General features: G+C 40.1%; 2 protein-coding genes across 3 annotated transcripts in view; one reads left to right on the top strand and one right to left on the bottom strand.

Moving 5' to 3' along the window:
- fndc3ba (fibronectin type III domain containing 3Ba) overlaps nucleotides 1-7,987 on the top strand; it is a 74,062-nt gene extending 66,075 nt beyond the window's left edge. For both annotated transcript variants that reach the window (XM_072459769.1, XM_072459770.1), the window contains exons 24-25: nucleotides 1,079-1,206; nucleotides 3,830-7,987. In XM_072459769.1, the coding sequence (XP_072315870.1) occupies nucleotides 1,079-1,206; nucleotides 3,830-4,141 (440 nt within the window). In that variant the 3' untranslated portion in view covers nucleotides 4,142-7,987. The remainder of the gene's footprint in view (nucleotides 1-1,078; nucleotides 1,207-3,829) is intronic.
- Nucleotides 7,988-12,223: 4,236 nt separating this feature from the next.
- On the bottom strand, nucleotides 12,224-14,226 carry ghsra (growth hormone secretagogue receptor a). The gene is made up of 2 exons (XM_072459771.1): nucleotides 13,369-14,226; nucleotides 12,224-12,543 (listed from the first exon to the last, which is right to left on the bottom strand). Exons 1-2 carry the CDS (start codon nucleotides 14,174-14,176, stop codon nucleotides 12,224-12,226), a joined length of 1,128 nt encoding a protein of 375 aa, XP_072315872.1. The 5' UTR covers nucleotides 14,177-14,226.
- Between the last annotated feature and the right edge of the window lie 3,191 nt (nucleotides 14,227-17,417).

Genomic DNA, 17,417 nt, shown 5'->3' with positions numbered 1-17,417 from the left:
TCCTCTGTCCCTCCTCCTCTGTCCCTCCTCCTCTGTCCCTCCTCTGACCCTCCTTCTCTGTCCCACCTCCTCTGTCCCCCCTCCTCTGTCCCTCCTCTGTCCCTCCTCCTCTGTCCCTCCTCTGTCCCACCTCTTCTGTCCCCCCTCCTCTGTCCCTCCTCCTCTGTCCCTCCTCTGTCCCTTCTCTGTCCCTATTGTGCCATGTCTTCATAGCTTCATGCAGAAACCAAAGAAAGATAGTCACAGTCTGCATGTAATTTAACCTATTTGAACTCTAATTATCACTATTATTTCTGGCTAATATGCGATTATATAAATGCAATCTGTATTGTTTTATTTTATCATACTTTCTCTTCTGTGGGGGCGTGGATACATTTTATATCTCCCAAGGGGGGGCTCGCCAGAAAAAGTTTGAGAAGCTCTGTAATAGTACATCAAATAAGATGAAATATAAAGAAAATATGAGATTTTCTTTCTGTGGGGAACACAGTATTCGCAGCAGAGGCTGTGGAGACTCAGCACATTGACCCCCCAAAATGGGGACTGTGTGTACTGGCAGTTTCAGAGTAAGGGTGGACAATATGCCCAAAAAACATCACATCACCATTTCATAGACCCTAGATTACAGTTTTGATTTCATTAGTGGTCATTTAATTGTTATGAGACAAGATCGTGTCACAAGAGTAAAATTATCTGTTTACGACACTTAAATCTCTTTAGTAAAATGCAAAAGTATAAACTAAAATCCAACAGTGTGAGGCCAAATACTGCACCATTTATTTATTGTACATTATGTTAAAATCTCGTTCTCGTCGACCTCGTCTTGTGGAAATCGTGCTCGTCCCACTTAATAACTGTATTTATCCATAAAGAGAAAACTAAAGCCGTCTGCTACCACGGAGTTTCTGGCATTTAAAGGATAATTAATATACATAGAACAGCACTTAGTTCAGCAGTCATTTATACTGCAGTTAACTCTAAATTGTATGTGTTTCGCTCTTACTCATCTTCTTTTAACTCCATCCACTTTGTAATAACCTTGCTTAGATTTATTTTGATTACCTTTCATTTCCAACAGTGCCCAAAGTGCACCAGCTGGAGGGCAACACGTGCGAGGTCACATGGGAGACCGTTCCACCAATGAGAGGAGACCCCGTGAGCTATGTGCTGCAGGTGCTGGTGGGCCGCGAGTCCGAATACAAACAGGTGTGTGTTGTCAACGTTCAAACTGATCAGAGGGCAGGTGTTTTGTCCTGGTTTATGGTTCATAGCTCTGTGATCACTGGGCTTTCTATGTGAAACTGGCAGAAATATCAAGGTTTTCCAACTCTAACAATGATCTAAGTGGATTTTTCCCATTTAGCCAAAAAGTAGTGGCATTATTCAATCGCAAAGATGTCATTGTTTTCAGTTTCAAGGACATTAAACCACAAGATTAATATAGTAAAAGTGTGGATGCAATTCTTTACAAATATGATAACATTTCTGTTTTTTCTATTTTGTTGTTTTTGCAGTGAATTTATGACATCAAATTTTAAAATGTCATAAATGCAACAAAATACTGATATAAGATAAGATAAGATATTCCTTTATTGTCCCACATGGGGAAATTTCATTGGTGCAACGCAGGTAGATACAGAGGTAGATACAGAAGAACAGATCACTTATAGGATGTCTGAAAAACACTTTCAGTAGAAGATCTCTTATAAATAAATATTATATATATATATATATATATATATATATATATATATATATATATATATTTTTTTTTATTTTTATTTTTATTTTTTTAAGTTATTAGAATAATGTGCGGGGGCATATCAAGCGACCAAATCTGTTTTAGTGACTGGACAATTGGTGGGATTTGTTTCTGGTTCTGCATTTTAATACAATTTAATACATTAAGGCGACTAAATAGCTTAAAAATTGCCATTAATGTAATAATTGATGTCACATTTATGAAGATACATATTAATATGATCTAAACAATTGCTAGCATTTCTATATAATCCTTCATCTGCCATTTTGATCTTTTGAAGACTAGTGAGTGCTCTTGTTGTTGCAAAGCACATTTTAGCTTCTGGGAGGAAATATGTTATTTCTTTAAAAGTGCACATGAGTTCAGTTCACTTTGATGGAAAAGATGCAGAAGTCAGTGCCTTAAAAACACTTAAATGCATAAAACGGACCAGCTTCCTCCGTAAGCTAAACGGAAAATGATTAGAAAGCTGAATTTGTGAGACTTTCTGTGAAAAAAAAGCTGCCAACTAAATTGATTTTCTGTTGGCTCAAATGCATCTGTGTTTGTTGCATATAAAAAAGAGTAGATGTCAGAGCTCTGTGGTATTTAGTCTTCAGAATAACAACCTGCTTTGACGCGTACACGTTCAGCATCCTTCAATATGCCACAAAAATCCCCATATTTTGTTTTTCCATTTGCAAACCAGAACTGTTGTAGTAGATAATGAGGTGCAATTTACTTAAAAACACATTTGTGCATTTGCAGCCAAACAAAATGAAAACACTGTTGCACCTTCAGCACGCGACCTGTTTTATCACGGTCCAAATGTCTGTGATTCACTGGAGTAAACATGAAAAAACACTTTGTTCTAAGTTGTAGTTTCATAAAAGCTATTTAAATAACAATAATAACAAATAATCAACTACAACATCAGCCACACACTAATAAAGATTTAAGAGATTTGACAAATGACAAAAATCCCTCTTTGACCCTGCTGAACAAAGTTTGAAAATACTTTGCAACTGAGCTGCATATCATATTTCATAATAGTAATTCATAATCCCCAATTTTCCTTTCAAAAGTTGTGAATTGCCATGGTAATTTTTCATCATTCCCATGCAGTAAACCCTTTGTATAAAAAAAAAAAAAAAAGAGAGAAAGAAAAATGTTGAAATTGAAACTTAAAGGTGTTATTGCTTTGCCTGCAGTGTTACAGGCATTACATGCATAGCAACCACATCTCCAAGGCGACCGGCGTGTGGCTAAAGGTTAAAGACTCACTTGTTCAGACTCTTTTAACACACACGCTGGAGATGATTTTCAGTGTTATTTCATCGTCGTCGCGGTTTGTTTGGTGCTGTCTTGTTCTTAGATTTTCCTTCGTCCTGTGAAGCACTTTGGTTTTCTCTGTGTGACGCTAAGGCTGAGCTAATTAATATGTCTGTTTGCTGTAACCCGACCGACCCGGTATAAAACCAACCGACTCAAACACGAATATCAGCATTTCCTTAAAAGAAAAACGTAAAATTCTTTTATTTTTCAAACATTTCGCTGACTCACCGACCCGGTATTTCCTTAAGTGCAATGTTGATTCATTTTAAAGTGCTAGTTAACTTAACTTTCATCACTTGAAGCCTGACCCCTGGACTGTGGAAGCCTGACCCCTGGACTGTTGAAGCCTGACCCCTGGACTGTGGAAGCCTGACCCCTGGACTGTTGAAGCCTGACCCCTGGACTGTTGAAGCCTGACCCCTGGACTGTTGAAGCCTGACCCCTGGCGGTCACTCAGAGTCAAAAAATTGCAAAATTTGAATCCTTTTTTTTTTTTTTTGCCTTCAAAGTTGAAAAAAAATAAGAATTTACCTACCGACCGACCCACTTGAAAAATGTTGGGTCGGGTTACAGCAAACATACAATTTATTTGGGGCAGCCTAAATACAATGTTTTTGATTGAAAATATTAGAACACGGTTGAAATGTTGCATTACACAGGTCCATCAAACGCAGATGAGCGAAACAAACACAACTTTTACATGATTAACACATCTTTCGTATACGTGGTTTAATACCTCTCTGTCCCGTGCAGGTGTTTAAGGGAGAAGAAGGCTCGTTCCAGATCTCCGGTCTCCAGGGCAACACGGACTACCGCTTCCGGGTGGGCGCGTGCCGCCGCTGCCAGGACACGTCCCAGGAGCTGTGCGGCCCCCTCAGCCCCTCCTCCCTGTTCACCCTGCGGCGCCAGGACGCGCCGGCGGCGGGCGAGCTCTGTCCTGCCGAGACGGGGAAAGGGGCGGGGCTCATCTCCAGCGACGAGCGGTTCGCGGCGCTCATCGTGTGCGTGTTCGCCGGCTTCTCCATCCTCATCGCCTGCCTGCTACAATACTTCTTCATGAAGTGAGGGAAAACGTTTCTTAAACTAATAGGATAGAAAGAGAACGCAAAATCACAGAGAAACTTTTTTTTTTATGAACGAACCGAATGAAATCGAAACACTTGATGTACTTCTAAGGCTATGTATGTTTTGTAGTCGACGTAACGATTCGGGCTTTTCCTTCGCCTTGTTACCATCTGCTTCCACTCGGTCGTAATTCTCCCGTCTTTTGTGCCACGTGTTAATGATTTCTGTCGAGGGAAGCCATTTTCTTAGCCGTGCCTCGGTCGGGAAACTGATAATCAAGCCTTAAAAATAGCTGTGAGCGACGCAGATGTTCCTCAGACTGACTTGCATGTTTTTTATTTTGTATCTTTTTACGACATATTCTATTAAGAGACACGTATATTTTTTGACAGTCTTCTTTTTTTCAATGTTTAATTTGCTGCAGTCTTTATCCAGTCAGCCATATTCCATTGTAGGCCTTTTTTTCTTCTTTTTTTTTTCTTTTCCAGAAAGCTTTAGCCGTTCGATATCGTTCATTTTTGGTCAGTCGGTCCACGCGATCTGCTCTCACACACAAACTACAACCAGCGACTGATGGCGGACACTTTACATTTCATGCAACGACAATGATGGAACGCATACTCTTGAAGTCAATCACAAAAAATCTCTATGTAACACAAATGTTCAGCTACCAAAGTGATGCAAATTCATGTGTGGTGTAAGATGCTGCTATCCTGTGATTTTTATTATATCTATAAAATGGAAAACCAGTAATCTAATATATAGATATATATACACGATATATTAATATAGCAAATATCTATGAGCTATAGAAGTGATGTATATATAAAGAGATGGCAATGTAAGGTCTAAAGTGCTTATGGGGTCGGAAGACGCGCGCAAAACTGGTCAAGGGTCTCATCGATGGACCTGTTGGGAGTTTAAGTAGACCCTTTAAAAGTCTATAAACAAACGGAGGCAACTGGGGACAAAGGTTAAGCGGAACGTAATGTGCAGAAATTTTCCACGGAATTTTATAAAATGTAAAAAAAAAACGTCAAGATGGTTTGAGCAAATGAAAACTACTTCGCTCGGTCTGAAAAAGTGATAAATGTACTGTATTTTCTGCGAGTATTCTACGTTTTTAACCTGACAATTGCTTTCAGCAGTGGTTCGCGTACCACCGTTTTAGAAACATTGTCCATTTATTGACCCCGCAGTAGTTTTTCACAACGTTTTGTAACATCCTTCCGCGCAAATCGTACTTTTTTCACTATAGGGTGTTTTTATTGCTGATAAATACCTATATTCTTACCGTGAGTCGGCTCGCCGCTCCACAAATCTGACCCATAACGCCTAGCATTTCGATCAGGCGTCAGTTCGTCGTCGGAAAGAGTGTTACGGTCCTTCGCTTTTGCCTCCAGTCGCCTTCGTCTTCACCGACGCTCGTACTGTTACCAGCCACTTTGCCTATAGTGAGCGCCCGCCCGCCCGCCCGCCCAGCTTCGTCAATATACATCCGAGGACTCTTCCCATTGCTTAGCCACGCCGCTAACTCGCTGCTTTCCTCTCGTGATTTTCTACACCTTTATTTTCATTTTTTTTTACTCTTGTGTCTTTTCAAAGGTGCTTTATCGACGTCGGAATAGTCGCTTCTTTCTCCCGTTTTTTGAGCTAACCAAACGTAAAGAACAGGGCATTCAACCTTCAACCCCGCTCTTACTTTCACTACACATCGCAGTCAAGGTACAGCCCCGACACAAAAACTCCTAATCCAAAGATCCCTATAAACGTGAATCAGGTGGAAGGAAAACACGGGGAATTGCGCCAAGACCCGCCCCCTTTGTTCTGATTGGCAGCCTGTCTTGTACCTCAGGGAATAGACCTTTAATAGGGGACGACTCGTACCCTAAACATGATTTTCTACACGTTTTTTTTTTTAATTTTTTCATTCCCCTTTCCGCTCTCTCTCATTCGCTATATCTTCGCCGTGCCTTGCTCCAGTCCGCAAAATGGTTTACTTGCTCATATATATATATAAAAAAAATACCTTTGCCAAAGTCAATGGGAAAGTCAAGGTAGAGTTTGTTTTCTTATTTATACTATATATTTGCATACCGTACTTTACATGCCAATAACAGTGCAATCTTCATTTATTTATTGTTAAAAAAAAATTAAGAGACAAGTGTAGTTATGTACTAATTTTTATTATTTTTTTTTTTTTCTTGTAGCATGTTTTTTCTTAATTTTTTTATGGATGTATGTTAGATTATGATTAAGGCCAGCATTCCTGATCTCAGTAACCCTTTAAGTATTTCTGTAGCTCATCAGTCCATGCATTGCAGTTACCATCAAAAAATGTTTTTCGTTTTTTTTTCCGGGTTTTTTTCTTCCATGTAACCAAACGCATATGTATTTTTGTGTTACCGCGGTTTCGGCCCACGCACAGCCGACTCCGCCTTTATCGCATAGAGAGATAATACATGTAGCAACTGTAGTCAACTGTCTTGGGATGACGCTGCTGCCTTTGGCTTTTTAAATTAGTATTTTCATGAAGCTTCAGATATCTTTTTTAACTGTTTTATTGCCAAAATGCAGGCTTCTATGTCCACTAAAGGGTTATTGTGTGATGTTTTCTGTAACGACACGCATATATGATTTATTATATTCTTTCAAAAGGAAAAAAAAAAAAAAAAACACACAAAAAAACATTAACTCGATCTGTGATTACGCTTCTTTATATTATCTTTTATCATTTGTAAAGCAAAAAATGTGCCATTTTTTTTCTTTATTTTTTTTATAAACAATTGTGTAGCCCCTTTTTTGTAGGAAAGCGCAATGGTGACAAAGGCAATCAGTGGATGACAATATGACAGAAAGTAGTACAAAACTGACGACTCCTCCTTCAGGCCTTCGCTGGTATAGCAGTAGTGAGTATTTTCTATCCAGTATTTTGATATGCAGATGTACCTATAGAGCTGTAGTAATGACTAACAAGAGATGAAGCACTTTTTTTTTTGGATCTGATGAGTCTGACACGAGAGTCCTTTCCCGAACACTACTGCCAGCCCCTCTTGTTACTCTCATTGGCATTATATGGTGTGGTTGGCATCACTGTGACATTGGCATTACTAGAGTTTTGGGCCTGTGCTTCTACAAACAGCGCCTCCTATAGGTCAACACTAGCAGCCTTTTCGCCCCCCGTTTTTTTTGTTTTGTTATTTTGCTCCTGATCAAACGTTAATAAGCCTTATACAGTAGTAATGTCGACAAGTCCAAGGCTGGAGGTTGTGGGCAGGGTACTCTTATGTTCTTTTATTTTTTTAAATGCTGTTGATTTTTTATAACTCCAGCCCCTTTGCCCCTTTTTTTTGGTTTTTTTTTGTTTCGAAGTCCCACCCACAGGTCCTGCACATTCGGTGGGTCAAGAATGATTTTGTTTAGTTTCTTTTTTTTGCCCAGCAACCCCACATCGGTGCCTTCTGATACTTTTTCTTTTTTGTTAGTTTTGTACGTTTCGCAGTAAGTCGAGATCTTGACAGAGAGAATAGCAATTTGACAAACGTGCAGAGAACTCACAGGTATTTAACTATTTTTTAAGCAAGACAAAAATATATTTTTACCTCACACGTAAAAAACAAACAAACATTCCAATGTTGTCATGGTCTACGAATTGAAAAAAAGAAAGTCATGCATTTCTTGTATTGTAAATGTTTCATATACATTATACATTATATAAAAGAAACTGCCATATCAATTTTAATGTATAGATTTTTGCAAATACTACCCTATGTATGTAAAACATAACTGTATCGGTAGCGTATATATAATATATTTATGCCCAATAAATGTTTTAATTTTTTCTGACTTTTGGCTTTGTCTTCATTGTGTCTCTAAATCAAGTCATGCATTTGTTTATGATATTAAAAATGTCTAATATACTGTGAACATATATTTCTGGTCAAATACATGTTTTATTTAGTCCCCACAACAAGGCAGCGACACTTTTATCCATCATATCTCTATATAAACTCTTTCAAATGCTTTGATGCAGGATGAAGGTTTTTTCAATGTGATGAATGGTATTGCAGGTATTTCTTTATAAATGTCATAAAATGAACAGGACTAAATAGTCAGTGGCTGCTAAACCCGACTATTAAAGTTAATGTTGCCCTTGAGTCACATCGCAGCAGAAATCCTTACTTATTCACACAGGGAGAATCAGTGCACTCGTTTCTAAAGCTTGTCTGTGCAGTTCAATCCTTTTACATTTGTGAGGGTTTGTGTTCCTTAAAAAGTTTCCACATTTTTAGACTTTGAAATACCGGTCCTGATATTGTATTCAAACGTGATGGCCTACTTTTTTCATAAGAAATGCCAGAGTTTGACAGTTATTTTGTTATGCATCATCAATCCACAATTCACTGCTAATGTATGTGAAACTAGGGTATAAATAAACTGCCAATGGTTGCCAAATTGTCATTGCATTCATTTATTCAATTTATTAAAGGTGCACATTTCCATCTGTTACTTAGCAACCATGTTGTACACTGGGCCAAAACTCGGTGACAGTTAAATGATACATCAAAACATTTTAATTTTGTTTAATCAAAGTTTAAATGGCCAGATGTTTCTTACATTAAATAAGGCCAGGTATTTGGATACAGGATACGACCGGATTTAGAAACAGCCATTTATATTTACAACAGGTTTTATCCCACCAAATAAAGTAAATATTATACACTTTAAACATCTAGCGTTATTTTAATTAAAGCTGTTTTTATTGTTTATTGCTCAAAAAATACCTTAAATCAGTGGTTCTTAACCTGGGTTCGATTGAACCCCAGGGGTTCGGTGAGTCATTCTCAGGGGTTCGGTGGAGGTCAAAACACACATCAGACTCATATGATTCGTGCTGCAGGGAATTTGGTGCGCTCAGTTGTCGACTTGTGACTGTCATGATTGTACGTCTTGTGATTTCTGTCTTAATATTTTAGACTGAATCAAAGCCCACCTTTCTGGGCAACGTCTTGGTACCAGCTTGCACTAAGGGCCAAAAGGGCCAGGGAAATCGCCCAGAGTCTAACCTGTATCAAAACTCCTTTTGGGATAAGACTGGCCCCAAAAGGACCAGGCCAGAGTCCCAACAGACTAGCCTGTATCAAAGCCCTCCTTTCTGGGCTAAGACTGGGCAATAGCATGGCCCCAAGATGGCCAAAAGGACAAGGCTAGAGCCCCCAGAGACTAGCCGCGAATCAATCCCCTTATATCTGGGCTAAGACTGGGCACCAGTCTGGCCCCAAAAGGGCCAAAAGGAATAGTGAACAGGCCCCAGAGTTCACCCTGAATCTCAGCCCTCCTTTTAGGGTCAAGTCTTGGCGCCAGCCCGGCCCCAAAAGGGCCAAAAGGTCAGCCTCTGGGGCCATTTCCCTTGTCCTATTCTATAACTACTTAATATAACATCTTTGTTTGTTGTGAACATGACATGAGAGTGGCACTTGCCAAGTTGAAGCGTTTCTGAACTGGTCTGTGAAAGGCAACTGCAGAAGTCACTGATTTGCAGTAAATATTCATAATGTTTTTGTTTTTGTGTGAAAATCTTATTATTGTGATTTTGTTCTTTGAATACAGTGATGTTGATGCACGGTTCATTTTGTGCACCAGTAGAATATATGTTTTGAATTCTGTGGCCCCATGCATGAACCTGACAACCCACATTTTTGAAAAAAAACAAGATTACTAAGATAACTAACATACCTTATCATATTATCTTTCTTTACATTTTTTTTTTCTTGGATTCATTATTTTATGGATTGTCAGGTTCATGCATGGGGCCACAGAATTTGAAAAAATATAATATTTTATTTTTCCAATTAAGAAGGGTTCGGTGAATGTGCATATGAAACTGGAGGGGTTTAGTACCTCCAAAAAGGTTAAGAACCACTGCCTTAAATGAATACCCTATGAATCTTAACTTCTTGCACCACTTGCTTGTCTTTAAGGAGACTGATGAGTTTAATGAGGCCAATCTCCATGGAGACGAGCAGGTCTAACTCCACCAGGAAAGTTACACAGTGATGAATGAATGCATCTGCATGTAGTGATCAATGTGGTCAGCTTCTAGTGACATTTTAGCTTCATTTGTTGAGTGCAATGAACTCTTTGGATTTCCTTTGTTGCTGCTTTTGCCGATAAGAAACAGAACAACAGAATCACAGATATGAAGCTTTCTGTGTCGCTGGAGATTGGCTGCCACAGACTAGACTTTTCATTTCCTCTCTACAACGTGTCCCACCCTCAGAAACACCATCGCTCATTTGAACTTATGTGTGCGTTTAATCGAGCCGGTCGAACCTGAATGAAAAGATATATATTCTGTTATTTATTCAAACTGTGCCGAGATGAAGGCCATTGTAAGTCATGGCTTTAAAAATAACACGGAAACGGTGTTGCGTAAGAAGGGATTCACCATAAAGTGTTTTATAATGACTGGGACATGTTTGTCGGACACTTGTAGTATTGACTTTTAAGAGTGGGCGATATGCAGAAAAATAAATCACAATTTTTTTTATTTCAACTTTCAATTCAATTTTGCTTTGTCTTGTTTTGATAAATTGACTTAGCTTCAACGGTTATTTTACTGAACATAAGCAAATCAGACTTTTAATCATAGCTACAAACTTAACATAAGATTGGCTTTGTACCTTTAATTAAAAATATTGTTAGAAATTACTGAATCTCGCTGCCCTACTTTGCATTTAAGGATAATATCAAAATTTGTGAAGAAACATTCCAATTTTAGGATTACTTATTGGAACCATGATCAAAGAGCAGCGAAATCTAATATGAAAATCAAACTTTCTGACCGATATAAACCTAAACAGCCAGATTAATGAATAAATAAATGAATAAAGACTTTAAATTACAACAGCAAGTTTACATATATACTTTTTAATGACAGTTAACATAGACATCGTCACATTCTAGAACATATTCACACAGTAACTCTACAATGAATGGACAAAAACAGTATTATACAGAGCCACTTTAAGTTAATACATTCATCTGAATCCAAGGCCATGGTTGAAGATGCCGGGCTGCGTAAGCATAAACGGTGTGTGCGTTATTGCAAACATGTTATTTTAAAGCCAGACATTTGTGTTTCATTCATCCCGGTCACAGTATACAAAGTTTACATACAACTGTAAAACAATCTTTCTAATCCGTGGTAAGAAATCTACTTCTCCGAGCTTCAATTATGTACAAACTCTTAACATAACTCACTATTATTATCTATTATATTTTACAATAATGGTATAAAACATGGCCTTGGAAAATAAATGCACAGCCTGGGAACATTGTGCATCATAGTTTTTGCCACTTGAGATATGTCTGTGCGTTGTTCAGCGTTGAAACGTGATAAGTTGCCCGTTTTCCCTTGACTCTTCGCTCTTATAAAGGGGTTACATCTATACATTAGACAGTAGCGTCTTTGGTTTTGACCACAAACGACAGATTTTCGACATCTAATACAAATCTGATCCATTTACAAGCAGATCAACACACCTGAGAAGGCCAAAAATTACAAGACGGCATTAAAGACGAGACTTAAATTCATCAAAACACAAACAGATAGTGAAAATCAACATGGAAATACAAACTTGTTTTTGTTCACACGTTGAATTCAACATTTCAGATTTGACAAAGATTAATTTTTTTACATTCCCTCTGAGCAGCATAAACACAGCATGGACTTGAATTTCCAAGTTACAGGGCATTTTTGAGTCGCACGTTGTCAACGAAATGACGAAAAAACACCGCATTCGTTCACACACGGTCGCATCCATTCACGCCGCACCGCTGCTGCTCCTCTCTGAAGGAAGCCAGACGGGTGCATTTGTCATCTACAGTGCTTACTTTGTCATCCAGAATCTGCAGAAACAACATAAGGCCATATTTGATGTGTGTGTTTGTCCGTATACCGTACACATTTTTGATCGATGAAGCACTTGAGGCTATAGTTCTTGCTTGGCGTAGTCGATGATGTTGCGTCACGGGTCACAGTCCGGTCGGTTCTAGCCCTGGCGGGAGTTCGGACGGCGATCAGAAGCTGGCGGTGGACTCGTTCCACACGTTCGAGCACACGCCTTTCAAATTGCTGGCCGTGCGACACCGGTGGGGCTGGTTGTTGCTGTCCGCCACGCCGAACAGCCGAGCGGCGGCCCTCCGGTACTTCCAGGACATGGTGTTGTAGAGGATGGGGTTGATGGCGGCGCTCAGGTAGAACAGCACCACCGAGACCAGGTTGCAGTAGCTGGACAGGATGAGGAGGAGCTGGGACTGGGCGTACTGGGAGCGGAACTGCAGGTACCGGCCCACGTGGAACGGGAGCCAGCAGAGGACGAAGGCGAAGACCACCACCACTGTGAAGAGCAAGAGAGGAGGGGCGTGGCGTTTAATGGAGAAGAAGTGTTGATGGGGGGGGGGAAACAAGCATTGTTGTGTGTGTGTTCTTCCTTCTCTCTCATCCCAATTTCACACTCATCTGTCCTAGTAAAGCCTGCAGGCCCAAAAATCCTCTATAAAGCATAAAACTGTTAATTTACTGTATCTGACATTTGATCTTGTTGTAATGTTGAAGAATGTGAGGAACAATAGATGGAAATGACACTGTAACTGTTCATTAATATGCCCTGTCCCAATCAAATATATATGAATGAATAAAAGCACTGCAGGGGTTTTTACAAGGACTGCACCAGATTGGAAATGACTGTGGTGTGGCTGTTAAGTAATAATTACATTTTCTTTTTGATAGAATAAACAGTTCAATTCTGCCAAGACAAATATGTTCATGCCTTAATTTGTCAAACTCAAGCAAGTTAATTAAAAGGGAATAAGCAAAACAATTAACTAAAATCGTTCTTTTTAAAGGTTTTAATAAAGAAAAATTGACAAAAAATTAAACAACAACAACAACAACAACAACAACAACCTTAGTGTTATTGTTATATAAGTTTGTTGCAATATTGATTATTACGTGCAACACTATTGTGATGAATACATCTCTACATAAACTTCACACATTCTTGTGTCATTGTTATTGTGTGGACAAATAAAGGCTTATCTTATTTTGGTGTCACAGTGTAAAGTTTTGTTGTAATAAGTACATTCTGGATAAGAATAAACACTTGTGGAACACACGGGCCGCTTCACGCGCCGTGCGTAAAGCGCGCGGAACGGTTCCTTACCCAGCATCTTAACGGTCTGCCGGTTGCTCCGCTCCCGGTGCGACACCCGCGAGCTCATGCACGTCTCCCGGTGCCTCTGCCACAGCTTGCGGCCGATGAGGCTGTAGAGCACCGTGAGGCAGAACACGGGCATGACGAAGAACGCGGAGCTGAGCCACATCATCGCGCCCATCAGCCCGGACTCCATGGCGTACTGCGTCATCTTGCACTCGCGCGTGTCCTCCAGCTCCAGGACGCTCCGGTTGTCCCGCTCCACCCCCACCACGACGAACACGGGCCCCGCGCTCATCATGGCCACGGTCCACAGCGCGAAGAGGAGCGCGCGCACGCGTCTCTTGGTGACCAGCGCCTTGGCCCGCAGCGGGAAACAGATGGCCAGGTACCGCTCCACGGAGAGCGCGGTGATGCTGAGGATGGTGGAGTAGGTGCACAGCTCCGACACGAAGTGGAAGAGTTTGCAGAGCGCGTCCCCGAAGCGCCACGGCCGGTACCTCCACATGCGGTACAGGTCCAGGGGCATGCACAGCAGGATGACCAGGTCCGACACGGCCATGCTGCACAGGTACAGGTTGGTGGTGGTCCGCATGTCCCGGTACTTGCCCACCACCAGGATGGTCATGACGTTGCCCGCGACCCCCACGAGAAACAGCAGCGAGCACGCGACCGTGGTGGCCGTGAGCAGCGGGATGGAGTAGAAGTTCAGGGGAGGAAAGTCGTCCCAAGTGCTGCTGCTGTTGTTGTTGTAGTAGTTGTCCCAGCTGCAGTTGCTCAGGGAGAGGCACTGAGTGTGGTTGGGCCAAGAGGGCATGCTGCTGCTGCTTCTTCACATGGCCGTGCCTGGCCCTGGCTCGGCAAAACACCGCCCAGCCATAACGGGGCTCCTCCACCCCCCGCGCGCGCTCTACGAGGTGCGCATCAACAAGGCGCGCGCGTGAAACACCCAGACGCGCAACACCCGACTCCGTTATCCCGGAGCGCGCCTGTCAAATGTGTCAGTGGCAAATGCAGCAAAACATATTTAAACTATTGATAAGATGAAAACATATGATTAGAGAGAAATTAGACTGGAAAAAATGTTCAAATCTTTCAAGCGCGTTAGATCCACGTCCCTCGGTGCGTCCTGCGCCTCAGACCGTGACAGTCCGGTGTGAGTCAGAGCCGTGCTGCTGCTGCAGTGGACATCTGTAAACATCTGTCCACGCTCAGCCAAGCGCGGACGGGGTAAACAAGCACGCGCGCGAGGACAAACGTGACGTGCCTGGAGCGGGACAATTGGACCAAAGTCACGAGAGAAGAAGAAAGAAAGAGCGTCCCAGATGGAGATGGAGGTGAAACTCTGAGCGCGGGTTGTTTTTCTGGAGGTTGAGTCTGGTTAATGAGTCTCAGTGCGCACTGCGTGGAGTGGAGATGTGGTACAGGTGACGCGACACTGGCCTGAGCTCAGAGGAGGCTGATGTGACAGCGCCCTCTAAAGGTAGAGCTCGGTATTGTCATGTGTAATGTTTTTTTGTTTTTTTCCGTCAACATTTTCATTCATAAAAAGTGAGCTGGAGACAATACAACTGGCTTCAAGCTTGAATGGAAATGTCCACTGCTCACTATCACTAAACATGTATTAAAGCATGTTAACATATAGTAAGTAAGTAAGTACATTGTATTTGTATTGCACCTTTCACAGAGAGAAGTCACAAAATGCTTCACAAAACACAGAATAAAATAAGAAAAACACACAAAAAAAACTTACAGTGAGCAATACATATACAACAATACACAGTCAAATCAGTCCCTAAAACGAATGCAATTAAAAGGCTTGACTAAATAAAAGGTTTTAAGATGACCCTTAAAAGCAACAACTGAGTCCAGGGACCGTAGGGAGAGCGGAAGATCGTCTATACAAAGTCTATAGTCTATACAAAGTCTATAGTCTATACATTAAAGGTGCTAATGGTAAAAAAGGTTTTAAATGTAGTCATCTGGACACATCTGGACACATGTTTTAGAAAGAGACGTTTCAACTTCCAACCGAAAGTCATTTTTAATCTGATAGAAATAGTTTGAGCTGCTTTATGCTCTCGTTTATACTACTACTGCTTATTAAATGTGCAATATGTATTTTTTTTTAATGATGGATGGTACGCCACAACAAGCAAGTGGCGGGTCAGATCGTGTTACAGGTCAGATCTGTCCACAGGCAAGCTCAAGTGCATGTTTTTCCACTGCTAATCTATTTTCAAAAAGATTGTGCAGACCTTTGAAACCTTTTTTACAGCTCCTGAACGACTGAGGAATTCCACTGATTATGTTTTCCAGAAAAGAAAAGCAAGTGCTCCTTTAATTGACCAAAAGACAACTGAAAAATGACACAAAGCATTCTCTTTCGATCTCTCCATTTCTGTGTGGAAAATATTATCTTTCTGCCCTCTGCCTTTTGTGCTCACCCAGGAAACCATTATGTTTATGGCCACTGAATCACGATGGGCTGAGAGGCGCAGAGGGAGGAGAAGATAAATAAAGAGAAACAGACTGAAGGAGAGAGACAGATAGTTCAGCTGGGAACCCTTTCCTTGTCGTCTGGTATGTATACACCCAACCTCCTTTTAATCTTGTTTTATTTGATCCTGTTTAGTTTAAGAACTTCTCATAACTTATTTGTACCAGCTAAAGAATGTGTGTCAATATTTGCTTGAATGGTGGTGGTACAAAGTGAAAGGCACAAAGAGGAAACAGCATTTAACCTTATATTCCAAATGTTAAGCAATACACTTAGGCCCACATTTTTTACTATATTAACTGTAACAAAGTATTAACAATGGGGTAATTTGCAATACGCAGTTTGATAGATTTTACTTCAATTTTGTGTGTGTAAAAAGTAGGCTGTAATAAATCACATTGATCCAATATTGTTTTTTCTGATCTTTTAGAGAGGCTAATCTTTTATTCAACCAGAAATAATTGAGCAATAGAAGCTAAACTGTGTGTTGGTTTGTTATTCTGTTTCATGGGTGTCTTCTCATCTGAGCAGTGAATCAGGGTGTGGTGGTACATTGCAGGTTAAAGTCTATATTTTGATACCATCGCGCGCAGAAAACATAGTGTGGTGTAGTGCGTAAATATAACCACCAGAGAGCGCTGGAGATCTGTCTTTTACAACAGTCATTGTCAAAAGTCCAGCATGTAATTTTTAATGCTACAATATGCCTTTGTTCATATAGTTACTATAGTTTTACATGTTGACAAAATAATTGCAAATCGGAAACTGCAATAAATACAGTGTATTATGGAGGGAAATAATAATACAAACAATAATTCATTAAAAAAAAAAAAACATCTAAATTATTCAAACAAATATTAACTTTATAAAAAGGTGGGACATTGGTGCACCTAAAACAAGAATTTGTATTTTTAAATATTAGAGCCACAAATTATTTTAACAGTCGACAAGTCAGTGATTATTTGTCGGATTAGTCGACTAGTCAAACGGTTATGCACAATGTATGTTGAGAGTTTTTAAATACACTATCGACCAAATAAAGGGTGAAATATTGTAACCAATGTTTTCTAGAATATTTCAGAATGTATTTGTTATGAAAAAGATATTTACTTCACAATCATATGTCACTCACTCAGAGCCTGACAGAGTTTGACTTAGACAGAGGTTGACTTAAACTAGAAAGTGAAATACATACAGAAAACACACATAAAACTTACAGAAAACACACAGAAAACTTACAGAAAACATACATTATAAATACAGAAAACATACAGAAAACACACATAAAACATACAGAAAACTTACTTAAAACATACAGAAAACTTACAGAAAACACACAGAAAACACACAGAAAAACACGCAGAAAAACACTTAGAAAACACACAGAAAACACACAGAAAAACACTTAGAAAACACACAGAAAACACACAGAAAAACACGCAGAAAAACACTTAGAAAACACACAGAAAACACACAGAAAAACATGCAGAAAACATACATAAAACACTTAGAAAACATACAGAAAACAACATACAGAAAAACATACAGAAAACATACA

Source organism: Eucyclogobius newberryi, unplaced genomic scaffold, assembly GCF_026437365.1.
Source record: "Eucyclogobius newberryi isolate DKJ021-1_F unplaced genomic scaffold, fEucNew1.0.hap1 SCAF_274, whole genome shotgun sequence".
Taxonomy (NCBI): Eukaryota; Metazoa; Chordata; class Actinopteri; order Gobiiformes; family Gobiidae; genus Eucyclogobius; species Eucyclogobius newberryi.
Note: the sequence above shows the minus strand (reverse complement) of the source record. Positions and strands in the feature narration are given on the sequence as shown.

Coding starts and splice junctions, on each gene's coding strand:
- ghsra (XM_072459771.1), bottom strand. CDS start 14,176: ATGCCCTCTTGGCCCAACCACACTCAGTGCCTCTCCCTGAGCAACTGC. Junction 12,544..13,368: donor GCAGACCGTTAAGATGCTGG/GTAAGGAACCGT, acceptor TGCTCTTCACAG/TGGTGGTGGTCTTCGCCTTC.